The 17,981-nt window shown below is 42.7% G+C and overlaps 1 protein-coding gene across 4 annotated transcripts in view; it reads right to left on the minus strand.

The window, feature by feature from the left end:
- The window catches only part of BAZ1A (bromodomain adjacent to zinc finger domain 1A), a 233,782-nt gene that overhangs the window by 19,302 nt on the left and 196,499 nt on the right, over positions 1-17,981 (minus strand). For all 4 annotated transcript variants that reach the window (XM_078784087.1, XM_078784085.1, XM_078784086.1 and 1 more), the window contains 2 exons: positions 12,142-12,389; positions 8,864-9,069 (listed from right to left, as the gene is read on the minus strand). In XM_078784087.1, coding sequence (XP_078640213.1) covers positions 8,864-9,069; positions 12,142-12,389 — 454 coding nt within the window. The remainder of the gene's footprint in view (positions 1-8,863; positions 9,070-12,141; positions 12,390-17,981) is intronic.

A 17,981-nucleotide genomic window follows, 5' to 3' on the forward strand; every position in this document is an offset into this window, starting at 1 on the left:
ATATTATGAAAAGATCTGGATATTGGGCCATCTCAGATTCAGATATTTGATTTTTGCAAGATTTCGATTCGATTGGGATCGAAGAGAACACCTTCTTCGTCTTCTGTACAGTGAAGTTGCCAGCCCTGAATTCTCTGGCTACATCTGGGTGCTTCATTGGGAGTGCAACCATGTCCCTCAGGTGAACAGGGAACCACCTGGCATAGTGTGTGTGGTCTAAGGCATGGAACCATGGGACCAGTTCCGTCAGGGCATCAAGGTACATCGTGAATGAAGCCTGCCGCAGAGAACGCACGTAGACCAGCACCAACATCTCTAGTTCCAGCACAGTTGCCCAGTACTGAAAGTTGGGAATGTCTTCTCCTCTCTGGTGACACCAGTCTTCAAACTCAGGCAGGTCTTCTGCATCATCAGCATATGTCATACAGTGGCATTCATACGCACGGTGTTGCAGGATGTGCAGTGCCGCTGCAGTGATTTGATGAGCTCTTCTTGTGCGGGTGACGTGGGCAGCTCGCAGGAAGGAGTCGGCCGTCCCTGGCGTTGCAATCTCAGCTTGCAAATCTGCAAAATCTGCAAATCTTGCAAAAATCAAATCTCTGAATCTGAGATGGCCCAATATCCAGATCTTTTCATAATATGATAGTCTACTAGTGTGCCAAATTTGGTGCTTTCCTCACAAAATGCACAATTGTTATGCTATATTTAGCTTAGCTGCCGGACTATGAGGGAGTACCAGCGCGTCACTTATCCGGCTCGGACATTCCACCGAAGCACGGTGGACTTGCCTCTCACCCTTTGTAGTCCCTCCACTCTTAGCCCGAACGATTAAATAATTGTCTATTTGTGTACATGCATTATTCATTCATGTTTTGTATTGATTTGTTTCATTTTCGTGCCTAAAATGTACGAAAGTGAAGGAAGGTCAAGTTAAGTTGGGGTGATCAAATTTCTTTCCCTGGCAACGCATCTCTCTGGTTGTTATCTCCATGTGTGGATTTTAGGAGGTGGGAGCTCCCAGAACTCAAAATCTCCACTTCCTTTTTAGGTAAGGGATCATTATTCATGAACCAGATTGTGAAACTTCATTCTCATAGCTTTGTTCCAAGAGCTCTTTTTAGAATCCTCACTGAACCTCTGACAACCTCCACTTGTATCTCGTTTGTTGTGATATTCCGTGGAATGCTTTTCAAGTACTCAGTAAGGGTTTTCTTGTTCATCCCTGTTGCTCTGACCATCACTGGTACAATTTCAGCTTTCTTCAATTTCCTAGACCTCTTGACCTCATTTTTCAGCTTCTGGTATTTGAGCATTTTCCTGATTTCTGCAGCATTTAGCATTTATACCAAAGTCATTGGGAACTGAAACCTCAATGAACAATGCTGACATTTCCTCTTTTTGTTGAGCACCATGTCCCGACACAATGCTTTGTTTGCAATTTCCACACTTGATGGGATCATGTTGTCATGCGTGAACATTTTCAAGCGTATTGTTCATTTTCAAGGATCGTATTTGGTTTGTGTTTCCATGATTGTTCTGAAACCGGAATAGTGAAATGTTTACAGATGTCCCAGTGGATTACTCGACAGACGCTGTCATGTCTTTCAGTGTACAACTGTTCTGACATGAGTTTTTTTTACATCCCGAAGGGAGGTGAATGGTACTTTCCGTTTTACTCCACAAAACCTGCATTTGTCTGATTGGTTCAATCCCACCATTTTCTTAAAGCCATTAGTGTAGTGTCCCTGGTCTCAGGGCATTTTTGACTACTCGTTCTCCATCCCAATTAATTCGACCTGTTCTTAGCCATTCCATTAAGCCTCCTTTATCAATCCCTGTTCTGTCAAGCTGAATCTTCCTGCTCTTTTGTCATTCTCCCATTTGTCAGAGTATATCTGCTGATATTTATTTTTGTCGTTTTCCTTTTTCTTCTTTGTGATCATTGGGGTTGTATTCGTTTCTTTTTCGTTTTCCTGTGTAGTATCCTGCACTTGCACCTGTTTTTGGAAATTTGTAGCGAAATGGATTAAGCATACCTTTTCTGATTTGTTGAGTTGTTGCTTGTGTACAAATCTCATTGGATAGTCTGTTGAGCTTTTCACATACTCCGGTAGATGGGTTTCATTAGAATATGGGATAAGAAGAGTGTTGCCTTCTGTGAACCATTCATCCAATGACTGTTCCCCTTGGATGAGTTCGTTACATGCTCCATCATAATGAGGATGGAGAGCATACACTTGCTTTAGCCAGGAGTTTGGAATCCCATCCGGGCCTGGGCATTTGAAGTTAGGCACTTTTCTGATTTACCCATCATCCATCATCATTGGGTGCATTTCCTGCAGATGTTGGTTTTTCTTTTCCAAGTGTCATATCCAATCTGCTTTCTTGTTGTGTTCACTTTCATCTTCATATATCCCTTTCCAGAATTTTTCAAGATTCTCTTTTTTAGGGGGAGTTGCCACATTTTGTTTCTGTTTCCGTCGTTCTCTGCAAACAGTTTCTGGTTGTTTTCAAACTATTGATTTTGCTTTCTTCTGTTGGCCTCACCATAGTTTTCTTTAATTTATATTCCTTGTTATCTGTTGTATTTTGGGCTTATTTAAAAAAACCACCTTTAGAGGCCATTTTTTCCCCCCGCAAACGGGGGTTGGCCTTTTTCGGGGACCGTGGTTGTTGTTGTTTTTCGGTCCCCTTTTTGAAGCAATGTTTTACGGCCGGATGCCCTTCCTGCCGCCAACCCTTTTTGTCGCCTTTTACGACAAGCAGGGAATTACCAGTGAACTGGTACTCAATTAGCCGACCTCGGAAGGATGACAGGCTGAGTCAACCCCCCTGGCGTTAATTCAGCGATCGACCGGGATGCGAACCCAGGATCCTAGGATCCTAAGCTGGCACCCTAGCCGCTAGCCCAACACCAGGGATTATGGGCAGCTAATGGTTCGTTTCTCTCAGATTAGGTGATTTGGGGAGCATTTTAGTGACTGCTTGGTGTATTCTCCTCACTTGTATCTTCAGTTGTTTGTTGATCTTTTTTATTCGGTGGAGTTGCGGTTTCTGCCTGGGTGATACTAGTTTGATTTCCTCTATTTTATTAGCCAGCTCCTCTTCTAGCCTATACTTTTCATTGTCAATCTCTTCCTTCTGTTGAGAGTAAATTCAACTTGTTCTTCCTCTGGAGGTGTTGCTGCATCATTTCCTTTTGTCAATCGTTGATCCCGTTGTGGCGTTTCCAATTTTGCTTCCTGATTAAATTCCAAAATCTGTTGCCCAATCTCTTCCTCTGTTATGGTGATTAAACATGAAATCCCATCATATTCTGCTCTCCTCTCTTGCTGTTCTATTTCCTGCGCAGCAACAGCAAGTTCTACCGGTTGCTCCTTTTATTTTGGAGTTTGTACTCTGGGAATCTCATCCCAAACGTGTGTCCCGGTCATTCCATTGTGGCATTGGTGGTAGTTCGCTATTTATCGGTGACCAGTTATTTATTATTGCCTCATCAATTTGTTCATCTCTTATTCTTAGTTCCTATTCTGTGAATATTTTCTGATGGAGGAAATTATTTTTCCTTGAGTTTTGTGTTGCCAGATTAAAATTAACTTTGTCAGGGCACATTCTTTGGAATATCTGTTCCCAGGTATTCACACTTTCTTTTCTCGTTGGTAATTTTTTTTTATTATACATATTTTTTACAAGTATTTTGCTTCATTGATGCTGCTGTGCCAGTGTGCCAGTGGATTACTGAATTTCAGAATTTGTGTGCCAATGGATCACTGCACTGAATTTCACCAACAGAACTCTTTCGGCCTTGGCTGCCAGCTTTGTTTGTTTCAACGAGTTCATGAATCTTTCTCCCTTACCATTAATCCCACATGCTTCATGCGTAGCATACACTTTGCACGAGAGGACGATTTCCTCTAAGCTTCAGCTCTGTTTATTTAATCGTCTCCGATTTGTCTGGAACCCAGTAGTTGTTGGTTGTGGAACAGGGCAACACATTTTTTAGCTTCTAGCTTTGGTGTGGAACTCTGCCCGAACACGAGGCAGGGATCACCTTCCTCAGTGAAGAAGGTGTAGTCATTATCCTTTCCAGCACACATTCTGGCTGCTCAGTGTGGCCACACAGATTTGGGTCAGCCTAAGAGGGATTTGTGTCCCTTTAGTCATTTTCTGTGACTGATAAATGATTGTTTATTGTCTGTGAATGATAAGTTCCAGTTCCAGCCAGACAGCCATAATAAGTTCCAGCCAGACATTTTGCTTTCCCCAAGAGGCCGTAGTGCCTCGGCTGCTTGACAGGGGTTACTGATGACACTCAGGGGAGTCGTGGCAAGAAAGTATATGCCAAGGTTGTGCATCTGCCTGTTCACTTTCTCCTCACTGGTTTGCTTAATCTCACTTAATGTAGCTTGCCGTCACTCAGAATCGCTCACAAGCGAGGTATCCACAACCAAAAAAAACATTCCCCCATTATAACACGAAGAATATATATATATATATATATATATATGGGAAAATCATATCCAAATAACGTCGTTTCGTACAACAGTGCAGTTTGTAGGAACACATCCACGATGTAAATCGGAAACTTACTGTATTCACTTACGGCTATTCTACAATGCAACCAAATAGTCCAAAATGAAAACAATAATATCTTCAAAACATCACCTGATGTGTATTAATGAGACAACTATGTAAATTTACCTGCAGCGTTTATCAAATTGAAAAAAACCCCAAATGACATTTGACATGGAGAGGTATGCCGTGCATTGCGATTCTGAAAGGTTGTGCGGTTTTACGAGGTTTTTAATCTTCTCCAATACACACTCGTAAATAATTAGTTGTATACATTCATACTGTTTTGGTCAGAAGAAGAGTGGGCATATGTTGTGTGCAGGAGACAACATGGAGGGAAGTGGTGTGAGAATGGTGAAGGGTAGGCAGGGACAGAAATACAAGTTTGTGTGGCAAGGGTGCCTGGAGGGCGTGAATGGTGTTGGTGTCCTGTTTTCTGAGGAGTTTGTGGACAGTGTGGTGAGTGTGACTAGAGTGAGTGAAAGGTTGATGATGGTGAAAATGATGATTGGAAAGCTCTTGGTGAACGTCATCTCCGGATGTGCTCCGCAGGTTGGTCGGAGCGATGAAGAGAAGGACAAGTTCTGGTGTGCGATAGAGAAGCTGATGGAAAACGTGAAAGATGAGGAAGTTGTTGTGGTAGGAGGAGACCTAAATGGACATGTGGGAAGGAGTATGGACGGTTTTGAGGGAGTTCATGGGGGTTACGGATATGGTGTGAGAAATGGAGAAGGTGAAAGGATTTTGGAGTTTGCTGATGGAGCTGATTTGTTGATTTGTAATACTCAGTCCCAGAAAGAGGATAATATGCTTGTTACATACACGTCAGGTGGGTCAACGACAACAGTGACTACCTGATGGTGCGTCGGCGAGATAGGAGGCACCTCTGGGACACAAATGTGATCCTGGGGGAGGAGGCTGTTTCACAGCACCACTTGGTTGTCTGCAGCATAAGGGTGAAAGGTGCGAGGAGATCTCGGCGGGTGAAGTACCAACCGAGAATGAAGGTGTGGAGGTTGAAAGAGGTGACAGTAAGGGAGGCATTAAAAGAGAGGCTGAGTAGGGTAGAGGATGATGTGGTTGAGCTTGAACGTGGTTGGATGTCAATGAAAGATAGTCTGTTGGGAGCCGTTGGTGAGGTATGTTGATGGACAAAAGGACCACCGAGGCACTCGGAAACATGGTGGTGGGATGATGAAGTTGGAAAGAGGATTGATGAGAAGAGGAAGAAGTTCAAGGAGTGGCAGAAGGCGAAGGGTATGGGGGCAGAAAAGGCAGAGCATGAAAGTTATAAGGCAGCCAAGAAGGCTGCAAAGAAAGAGGTATAAAAGGCGCAGGAGGCATGTAGGAAAATGTTCGGAGAACGCTTGGATTCGGACGAGGGTCAGAGAGCGGTATTCAGGATTGCAAAGCAGATAGTGAAAGAGAGGTGTGATGTGATGGGAGAGAGGGGGGGGGGGGGGGAGAGGGAGAGTTGCTTGAAGGATGAAGTGGGACAAATCGTTGTGGACGCAGATGGAATTAAAGGAAGATGGAAGAGATATATGGAAATGCTGTTGAATGCAGAGAATGAATGGGACGGCAACATAGAGAGTAACCCAGTTTTAGGACCGGCAGAGAAGATAACTGAGAAGGAAGTTGAGGAAGCGATAAAAGCAATAACCACCTTTAGAGGCCATTTTTCCCTGCAAAGCGGGGGTTGGCCTTTTTCGGGAACCGTGGTTGTTATTGTTTTTTGGTCCCCTTTTTGAAGCAATGTTTTACGCCCGGATGCCCTTCCTGACGCCAACCCTGAAGGACGGGGAAGACCAAGAAAGACGTGGCTAAAGATGGTGGAAGAAGAAATGCGGGCAAGGTGGTTAACAAGAGGAGATGCAGAAAATAGGGCAAAATGGAGAAGATTGTCATGGGGACCGCAAGGCTAACCCCCGCTCTAGCAGGGAAAATGGTTTTAAAATGCCTGTTGTTGTTGTATGCATTCATACTGTTTAAAAACTTCGATTACATTAAAAGTTGTGTACATTCATACTGGGTAATAAACATACGTCCGACCTCATGTTAATATACAGACTTGGCATTTAATATGGAATATTTTTTTTGTGGTGGTTAACTTACTTTTCAAGATGACTTAGAACCAAAAGTTCATTGGAATTATGTTGAAATTATTGTACATTTTGTTAATGTGACCTTTAAAAGAAACAAAACCACATTTGACATTTCAAAGCAAATAAATTGATCCTTGAAAGTGATGTAAACTGATATCAAACTCAATTCACGGACAGTACTGTGTTAAACTTCTGTACGTTTTCCAGAAGTATCTTTATATTTTGCACATTAGCCAATTTTTTTTTGAACAAAAACAAAAATTAAATTACGACTGGGATTACGGACAGTAAAATTACAGTTCAGTACTTCGTGTAACCCCCACGAGCATTCAGGAGAGCACGTACACGTTGCGGCATGCTGGTCACGAGATTTGCCAAGGTTTGGACAGGAATCGCTTGCCATGCAGTGACAATAGCCTGCTGCAATTCACGCACAGAGGTAGGCTCCGGGTCGAAGTTGTCGATTTGACGCGTTAATTCTGCCCACAAGTTCTCTATCGGATTCATATCCGGGGACATGGCAGGCCACTCCATATGCTCTACACCATGGTCAGCAAGAAAGTGTTGGATCATGCGAGCAGGATGAGGCCGTGCATTGTCATCTTGGAAGACAAAGTTTCCTCGAAAGGCTGCACGAGCAAATGGAAGCAATGTTTCTTCCAGAATGGCCCTGTACTTGAACTGGTTCAGGTTTCCATTCAGAACAACCAGGTCAGTTTTGCCCCCTGAATGAGAAGCAGCCAAAACGGTCACCCCACCACCTCCAGCTTGGACTCATGGCACTATACAATCTTCGTTGTAGGCTTCATGCACTTGTCTGCGCACTCGGACGCGGCCATCTTGACGATAGACCAGAAATCTCGACTCGTCACTGAAGATCACGTGATTCCAGTGTCCTGGCTGCCATTGATGGTGCTCTCTGGCCCACTGCAATCGGCGCTGGCTGTTGTCTGGTCAGGCGTGGCTTGCTCAGGGGGCGCCTGGTATGATAGCCTGCTTGAACGAGTCGTTTGTTGACTAGCCTTCTGGATACAGGCACATTTGTCAGTTGCTGCCACTCAGCCCTCAGCCGTTTAGCTGACTTGCTATGGCCATTGCGGACTAACCGGTGCAGCTGGCTATCATCCCTCCTTGTGGTTCTGCGGGGACGTCCTGGCCTCGGTATTGGTGTAGGGACACCTCTCTGAGCATTTCGTTTCAGTATCTTTGACACCTGACCTTGAGTGATGCCATACTGCCGAGCAATAGCACGCTGTTTCATGCCTGAATTTCATAAAGCCACCACTCCATGACAAACAGCATTGTCGAGTTGACGGAACATCTCCAGAGGAAGCGGCAATAACTTTTGTGGATGTGCAGCAGTTGTTTTCCACTAATACAGAACGCAACAACCCTTATATACCCGAATGTGAAGCCAATCGTCAAATGTACCTGCCCGCACATTTTGTCACGCCACCTGGGATATAATCCTGTTATTGACTTCTTGCTGCGACAGACAATCAGTGACATGGTTCTGTTAACAAATAAATCACCGAAGCGTAAAATAAACTCACCAGATTGATACACTGAGTTCAGAAAGTAAACCCAAGTCAAGGAAAAAAAATTATTCCATATTAAATGCCAAGTCTGTATATAAAAAAAAAATCTCGGAGTTCCAATCAAGAAGTATGGCCGTTTCTACTAGAGTTCATTGTTATGGGTCTGCTACAAGTAGATAAGGATTAGTTTTGAGCATAATGTCCCCACATCACGGATATTTTCCACATCATCCCAGTGTGAATGAAAATGTCACTTCGTCCGAGTATGCCCGAAACCATGGTATTTTACGAACGTTTCTCCGTTATCAATGAAGATGGACAAACTATTTCAATCCAAATTATTAATAAATCGATTGGCATGCTTTGTCCAAGAACAAAGCCAGTTGAGGATCATACTATAGATTAACTACATCTTTAAAGTGCCCAAAACGCACGTGCGAAACTGCACACTTACGAGTCATCAATTTGTACATTGTACAGGTTGTCAGTTAACCTGTTGTTAAAAATCTGTTGTCAGTACTGTTAAAACCTATCTGCTTGTGACCTCCCAACATTTCTGATAATACTACGACACTATGCAATGGATGTTTTAATGAGATTTGACCAATACGTGGAATAAAAAGAAAGTTGGAAAATAACGAGTCTCACTTGTCGACATCTAAGACACGGGCTGGTGACTCTTTTACATTTTCTTTTTTTATTCTTTCTTCCTTCTCCCTGGTGCCCAAGGCATCTCTCTTCTCATTGTTCTCATCGCCCTCGTTCTTTTGAGAAAAATGTTGACGTTTCTTTGACGGTCGACCACGAGGTTTCGGTCGGCACTCCGGGCAAAACCAATCACCCTCGGGAACATCCTGTGGGGAAAGGAAGGTTGCAACACTCACCTTTCCCCAAGGTACATGAGTTTTGGGATAAATGTGGCAAAAACAAATTAGAGAGAAATCTGTATTACACAGTACGACTTGTAAAGGTTTTATTGTTAACATGCAATGCGACATCGACAAGCTGGTTCGGATGAAGGTAATAACCAGTTGAGATTCACCACATTACACATTTCATCACAAAACTACAGGCAACCCTTTTCTGTTGCCAAAATAAATACATTTATCACAAATGTATTTACACCAAAGCATTACAAACCTTCAGCAATGCCAATAAGAAAAGGCAATTCCTCATCAATGGCCCCATTTTGTTTGCCCCGTTACGTTTAATGGCATTCGCTTGAGGAAGTGTTGCAGATAATGGAGATACAATGCGTCTTTTAAAAGATTTTACAAGCGAGCCAATTCTCAATATTGTGCTAATTGTTATAACAGCAAAACCAAGGCCATAACAATGTTCCCTGCAGCAGTCAAAACAATTCTCAGGACACGGGATAAAAACCACTGCAATGAAGAGTTTCAAAATGAACAAACTGGGTGGTGTGTAATGGTTGGAGCGTCCGCCCCATGTCTGGGAGGTCGTTGGTTTAAACCCCGGCCAAGTTGACAAAAAAAAGGGTACATGCTGCTTCCTTGCTCGATGTTCAGCATTTAAAAGGATAGAGCACGGACAATGTTCATTGGATGGGGTGCAGGGGCAATATTACAAGTCACAAAACCCCTTGGGGGTGTTGGGATATTGTTTTGTAATATCATTAATATTATGCCATTATCATAAGTGTTATTACTTTTGTCATGAGAAGCTGCTTTGGAAAAACACCATGAAAAACTCCTTGGAAGAATTCCACGTTAGCGGCATGAAAGTTTGTGTTATTAACCCATGTGGGACTACAGTAGATCTACGATCAGGTGCGTTCGTCGACTTGATCGGCATTGACTGATGTCGGCATTTCTCCAAATTTATTTTAGTTTAGTGTTAAACAGCATTACCGACTGTTTAAAAAGGTAATCATACGTGTTTGTGGTTTACAATATTTTTAGCTCACCTGGAACGAAGTTCAGGGGAGCTTTATGTGATGGTGCGTCATCCGTCACAGTCCATCCATCTGTCCGTCAGTCAGTCAGTCTGTCCATCCATCCATCCATCCACCAGTCAGTCAGTCAGTCTGTCCGTCCATAAACATTTGCAACTTCTTAACTGGAACCGCTGAAGGGATTGTGACCAAACTGGGCACAAATGATATTTGTTATGTTGTGACTAAAGTTTGTTCACGGCATTAAAAAAAAAAAAAAAAAAAAAAAAAAGTGTCAGAGGGGGTCTACCGGAGTCAAAGTGGATCCAGGTTTGACCCCCCAAAATAGGTATTTGCTTTTCCTCTGAAACTACATACATTATTTCGATGAAACAACCACAACCTTCATCACCCGTGATGTACCAAAGTTAAAGCCTTATGATAATGTTAGTATGATTCTACATGCTGTCCTGTCTTCCAGAAACCATTGAAATTGGTTTGAAATACCTTTAGTAGGTGCAGTATACTGTTTATTCTACCAGGTGAGAGCCAGGGGTATTGCCCCTACATTTACTTCTGGTAGAGGTGCTCCCACCAAAACGGCACAATAAGCTATTTACACACGTTAACATGGCATTTGTTCAAGGAGGAAACATCCCTTGGGGAGGTGGGATATCATTAGTTTTAACCCTTTGAGTACGGATGACGTCCAGTGCCGCAACCCGTGAAAAAGTTTTGTGTACGGATGACGTTACTACACGTCATTGACTATACCTATAAATAGATCGTCAGTACGTGGTTACATTCCCGTACCAAAATGCCAAATTAATCCTGTTTTTTTATCCGGGGGTATTTTTATCCAAAAAAAATCCCATACTCAAAGAGTTAATATTGTTTTGTAATAACATTAATATTATGCTTTTGCAATTAGTTTTGTTATTAGAAGCGGCCTTAGAGAAATACCACGATAAACCTCTCTTAACAAGGATATTCACCTCAAGGAAAACCCCCTTTGCGGAGAAAACCACTTTGGGGAGGCAGTGAAATGAATTTGCTGCAAACTTCATTGTGTAACCCAAGAAACAGGTGACACATATCGCCATAACCATCGACATTTACGTAAGAGCACTCGTGCAGCCAATGAGAGTGCAGCCCTCAATTGGTCTTTCATAGATACTGATAACGCGACCAGTGAGGTCCGTGATGGTTCAAAGCTGTTCATCAGACTTCAAGCCTCCGGCTTGTGATACTGCACCTTCTGTATATCAGGATGAATCTGGCAGATGAGTTACCCCACCAGTGTCTGTGGCTCGCTCAGTAGTTACCTCATACTTGAAGTGGTCCTATCAGTCGTCGACTGGACAGACTCGACTTGCAATGAACTGTAAATGTTGCCCTTACCAAGTTTGGTTGTTCACTAGCACCGAGTTGGATACGATTTGTTGCAATGCAATGTGGATTTAAGAGTTTGATGTGTTGTTTTTATTTTGGGACTGAGTTGGACTTTGCAAAAGATAAACGCTTCCATTTACTTTATGCTTCCATTTTATTTATGATCTATGCTTCTATTTCTCTTGCTGCATTGGTTTGCATTTCATACTATTTGCTTGTGTAATAATAACTTATTCAAATTGATTTATGTGGGAAAATTACATGCCCAAACCAGGAATCGAACCCAGGTCGTCTTTGCTCAGTCAGGATCACCCAGATAGCTCAGATGGCAGAGCACTGGTACGGTTTTCCAGAGGACCTGGGTTCGATTCCTGGTCTGGGCATGTAATTTTCCCACATAAATCAATTTAATTATTTAATCCTGTTCATTAATCTAATAACTTATTCGCTGCACTTTTCCATCTTAAAGGGGAAGATGTAATGTATGTTTGAAGTGCTTGCAATTCAGAAGTAACTACAGTGTTGTTGTGGGTTGATTATCCCAACGGACCCAATAAAAAAAAAAAAAACTTCCGGTCTGATCTGGACGGCCTAAAGATGGAGTTCTGCTTATGCTAGAGGTACTGGGAATCGAACTGACCTTTAGCCTGGGTTGCAGACAGTACAGGTGATGACCACGATCACAAGAGTCACACAGCAGCATGTTACCGGGGTCATTCTTGCGCCCACACAGATGGCAGCGTGCATTCAATGCAGACTTTTCCCACAGGATACTTCGGTCCAGTGAGCTCAAGTGCACAAACACTTGGGACAAACTCGTGCATGCTACGAGGGATTCCTCCCAGCGGTTGAGCAAAGAGCGTGGTTGTGCAGCCGCCTTTGCTCCTTCTTTAAGGAAGAGGAAACAAAAATATCCAGATGGTAGTTAAAAAGGAACAGACAAAGCAATAACAGGTTTAAATGAGAACAGCACTAGGTAGACGTTATATCTCCGCCAAGCTGAACAGTTTACGTTTTGTATCCCGCTGATAGGTCAGACCCAAACTAAAATGTAATTGACTTGTTCTTTATCACTTACCCAAGTCATCCACAACTTTTTGAAATATCATGCTATACAGTGCATTCAGAAAGTATTCAGACCCCTTCACTTTTTTCACATTTTGTTATGTTGCAGCCTCATGCTGAAATCGTTTAAATTCATTTTTTCCCTCCTCAATCTACACTCAATACCCCGTAATGACAAAGAGAAAACAGGATTTTAGAAAGTTTTGCAAATTCATTAAAAAGAAATAAATAGCAGCGCAAAGCGGGCGTAACACCCTCAGCCCATGCATGGTGAAAGGAAGCATTTATGATAATTTGTTATTTGAAGCGAAGTTGTATTATGTAGGATTTTGCAGTAAAGAAATTTCATGATAGTGGCGATGTGTGGATATAATTATTGAGCAGAACGATTCAAAAGATATAGCAGCTGCATGTGGGAGCATATAACAGCATGATTGAATATATAGGAGAGGGTTATAAATTTATAGGGAGTGGCCAAAGAAGACCATAGAAAAGGATACCTTTAAAGGTTCACAGCCACTGAATCTCACCCAAAATGTATTTGATGTCATCTAAATGAGTCTTTTTATGGTGAATTCAAATATGGCATTGATTTTTTGTTATATTCACTCTGAAACATAAAAAATGAAAGAAAACCGAACCACTTGGGAACGCCCCTAAAAATTCTGCCCCATACCTCAAAGCCGATGACGTAATCCATGTGACGTCACCTCCAAAACGCAGCTCGCTCGCCAGCACGCTCCACGTGCATTTGCTTATCTCAAGCTCGTATGCCGATCCAATTAATCAATTCAAACACGCCAGTAAGGTCTACGTTTATTTCACTAATTTAATTTTTTTAATTGTCTGAAAGTGTGTGGCATGAACACTGACTGGAATGGAGCGAGGGTGATGGCTATCTGTAGACTGTCTGTACCCAGGCCCAGGCCAGCCAGGCAGGGTGCAAAGGCAGCTCAGCTCAGTCCTCGCCTGCAGCTGCCTTAGTTATTAGTACGAGTAGGACGTGAGCGTGAACGAATTATACGGTCATGATTGATGATGATATCTACATTGTATCCAGTGAACACTTACCCTCATTCTTTTCCGTTTCTCAGCTGCTGTTCTTCCACTTCTTTTTTTCTCTGTGTCGGGCTTAATTCTGCATTTAATTACCGGAACGGCATCAGGCTTGAGCCGTCTCAACTTTCTGATGTTAAATTCTGAGTACAGGCCACTGTCGTAGTCACTATCGCTGAAGTGTGCGCTACATATGACGCTGGAATCACTTGGTCCTTGCCAGTTTGACCTCGTCAATCTTACCTTTCCCGTCCAGATTTTCCGCAGATTTGCATCCTTAGGAAAAAGGTGAAGACTAACTCCATCTTTTGTTGTGTTGTTGCAACCTGCAACAAGGCACCTTGCAGGCATTTTCGCTGTTTATTAACCGATGAACTTTGGAATAACTCGACGATCGCAAATCAAAAGTATAGGAAGTACAAATTACATGGAACGGAGTGCGGGCCGAAGCATAGCGAATCGAGATGGCATGGACTTTGTTCTGGAGGTGACGTCACACGTCATGTGATCTGGTAGCAGTGAAATTCGGGTTTTTTTAGGGCGGGGCTTAGCAGGGTGCAAGAGCACTACCAATAAATGAAATATATATATATATAAAAAAATTAGCTATTACTTATTACAAGAAATCGATTTCTATTTTTAAAAAACTGATACTCATACAAATAAGTCAAAAATGTTCTGTATTTCTGTGCACCTTTAACTTTGAATTAATGTCAATGAACCATTGAATCTCTCTATTGCAGCATGCATCGTGGCCAAATGTTTGTCTGTTCACTAACGTCTTGGCTACATTGTATGTCTTTGACCAGACTCCTGGGGTTCAGAACATTTGTCTCTTCACTAACATCTTGGGTACATCGTATAACTCCCTGACGAGACATGCCAGACTCCTGGGGTTCAGAACATTTGTCTCTTTAGTAACGTCTTGGCTACATCGTATAACTCCCTGGAGTTATAATTTCATCTCCAACTCCACACTGAATTCATGCAACTGATTCTTCTCTGTATAGTCTGCGTCTATAGTGTCTGGATGAGAGAAACTTACAGGTATCATGGCAATAAGTTTGTTTAATCGTGTAGACAACAAGAAATTGCTTTGTGATAGGAATAATATGTTTCATGAACATCTGTGTATTTTGGGAGCTGGAATATTTGAATAAATGTGGTCAAGAGTAGTCTGGTAGTCTGTTGTATAACTTGTGATGAGTTGGTTGAAGTTATACTGTTTGAGAAATGTGAGGAGCTGTTGACTTTGTGGTGATTGATGTGATATGTCGATGTTGAAGTCTCCAAGTAGAACTGTTGGTGTGTTTTGTAGATTTTCTTTTTCAATGAGTCTTCGAATTGTTCGTTTCAGGTCATTAAGTTGTGTTCATGGTGCACTATAAATTCCTATAACATTCAAATTGGAAACTTTCTGGTCTGAAGCATGAGAAATCGTAGTCGATGTCACTTCCACACTTTTGTAATTATGCCGAGTTGATGATGTGGTAAAGTTCTTGTTTGGTGTCATATATACTGCCATGCCGTGTGCAGGTCTTTGGTGCGTAGGATAGCTTTCATCATTTCTGAATGGTAGCTGGAAACTAGGGAGGGCAATGTCTTGTGTAGAATCGTTCACTGAAAACCGTTTTTCGCAACAAATGAGTATATCAGCAGTGGATAGTCTATAATCAGTAGCAACATCAGGCAGGTGTTTATGTAGCGATTGTGCGTTGACATATATGATAGAGATATGTGAATCAGGACACTTGGCAAATGGTGCATCTTTGGAGGAAGATCATCTGAGGCGGTTCATCTCATGTACAACTGGTTGAATGAATGAAATGAATATGAATGATCGTTTTAAGGCCATTTTCCCCGCTGGAGCAGTGGTTAGCCTTGCAGGCCCCATGACAATCATGGTTCCCTGTTTGAGGCAATGTTTTTATGGCCGGATGCCCTTCCTGGCGCCAACCCTTAGTCGCCTCTTACGATGCGCAGGGATACGGTGTACCTATTCTAAACCGGGGTACACACCGGGACTGGTTGACAGTTCATGTACAACTGGTTGACTAACAGTTATCTCGTCTGGCACAAAGTTGCGTAGATGAAGTCCTGTAGGTGTTGTCACTCTGCTCAGTGCAACATAGTAAAGATGAGGTTGACCTCTACACTTGAAATCTATGTAGAGTTGATCAAGTGTGTCTCATCGAGACCTCTGGACAGTTTTTGCTGAAGCTGGGCAAAGGGGAAACTGCATTCGTATTACTTGATATTGTTTTCTTGGGTTAAATTGGCACGTGACGGCTTTTATTGGTGTCCATGAAGGAAGGATTTCTTTTTTGTAGAGACGTTGGTTGTCGTTTCTGGTCATTTGCCCGACATTTTTGTCATTGAATTCAACCCAAACAGTTCCAGTGGGGTTATTGCCGGAAATGCCTAGTTTCTTTAAAATACAGGAAGCTCCATTGGTCATGCCGTCTTCAATCCTGACATTGATTGACACATCATACCTCAAATCTGTTGCTAACTGGAGGGTTGTGTATAATTGCATAGTTTTTTTGGGATCTGTTGGCAAATGATCTAGAATGTTTTGACCTAAGTTCTCTGAAATTGATCCCACAATTGTGTCCTTTGCTCGGACAGAAACTTTTTGTGTATTTGCACGGTCGAAAGCTTGTTGGTTATATTGTTCTACGAGTTCATTTGAGATAAATAAATGTATGTTGTCTGATTCATTTGGTTGATCATCTTCATTGATGGTGCAGGAATTGATCATGGAAATGTCTTGAGGAGTCTGATTTCCTTCTCTGATTCGATTCAATGTTTCAGCGAAACCTTTGTCTTTTTGCCTCATGACTGTCTGAAACTCGTACACGACAAAGTGCTCTTGCCATAGGTTGGTAGCCAGTGGAGCATAACCTGTTTTTGCATTCTGAAAGATCGGATTGTCAGCGACTGGTCGAAGTTGGAATAAATCTCCCCAAGCAATGATAGAGAGTCCTCCGAAAGGCTTGTTACTCTGGAATATTTCTTGCAGGCGTTTGTGTACCAAGGTGAACAGTGATGAACAGTGATGGTTTGTGTACCAAGGTGAACAGTGATGATCCCACCATGGATATTTTGTCAATGAATATTAATTTCAAATCTGCCATTGTGGTTTGGAGCGTGTTCAGTCGATCAGCATTTAATGAAGTGTAGGTTCGTTGATTGATTGGTATTCTGAATGCTGAATGAAGTGTTACCTCAGAGAAAATATGCAGCTTTTCCAGTGGGAGCCAGGAGAAGAATCCGTGGTTTATTTGGATTCAATCCAACTCTTTGGCTGAGATACCTCAGAAGTGTTTGGTACAATGCAAGTGCTAAAGTGGTTTTACCAACTCCGGCCGTTCTGCTTGAAATTGACGGAAACCAATTTTAAGATGCTGCCGTGGTGGCCATATTGAAAATCGCAGCGCGCCCATGAACCTACCTCTACTCAACCCCAACACACACTGCAAAAATGGATTTAATCGGACAAGCCGTTCTGCTCGAAATTGACGGAAACCAATTTCAAGATGGCTGCCATGGCTGCCATGGCGCCCATATTGAAAATCGCAGCGCGCCCATTTTCGAAAGGAACCTTTCTCTACCAAACCCCAAAACACTGCAAACATGGATTTAATCGGACATGCCGTTCTGCTCGAAATTGACGGAACCAATTTCAAGATGGCTGCCATGGTGGCCATATTGAAAATCGCAGCGCGCCCAAGAACCTTCCCCTACTCAACCCCAACACACACAGCAAAAATGGATTTAATCGGACAAGCTGTTCTGCTCAAAATTGACGGAAATAAGATGGCTGCCGTGGTGGCCATATTGAAAATCGCAGCACACCCATTTTCGAGAGGAACCTTCCTCTGCTCAACCCCAACACACACTGCAAAAATGCATTTAATCGGACAAGCCGTTCTGCTCGAAATTGACGGAAACCAAAAGTTGACGGACGCCCGGACGACGCCTGTGACTACAATACCCCTCAGCCCAATTTGGGCTGAGGGGTGAAAACTGAAATATCACATTGACATAAGTATTCATACCCTTTGCTATGACACTTGAAATTTAGCTCAGGTGCCTCCCATTTCTCTTGATCATCTTTGAGATGTTTCTGCACCTTCATTGGAGTCCACCTGTGGCAAATTCAATTGATTGGACATGATTTGGAAAGGCACACACCTGTCTATATAAGGTCTCACAGCTGACAATGCACATCAGAGCAAAAACCAAGCCATGAGGTCGAAGGAACTGCCTGCAGAGCTCAGAGATAGGATTGTGTCGAGGCACAGATCTGGGGAAGCCTACAAAAACATCTCTGCTGCATTGAAGGTTCCCAAGAGC

The sequence above is a fragment of the Myxine glutinosa genome, chromosome 9 (assembly GCF_964187855.1).
Source record: "Myxine glutinosa chromosome 9, kmMyxGlut1.1, whole genome shotgun sequence".
Taxonomy (NCBI): Eukaryota; Metazoa; Chordata; class Myxini; order Myxiniformes; family Myxinidae; genus Myxine; species Myxine glutinosa.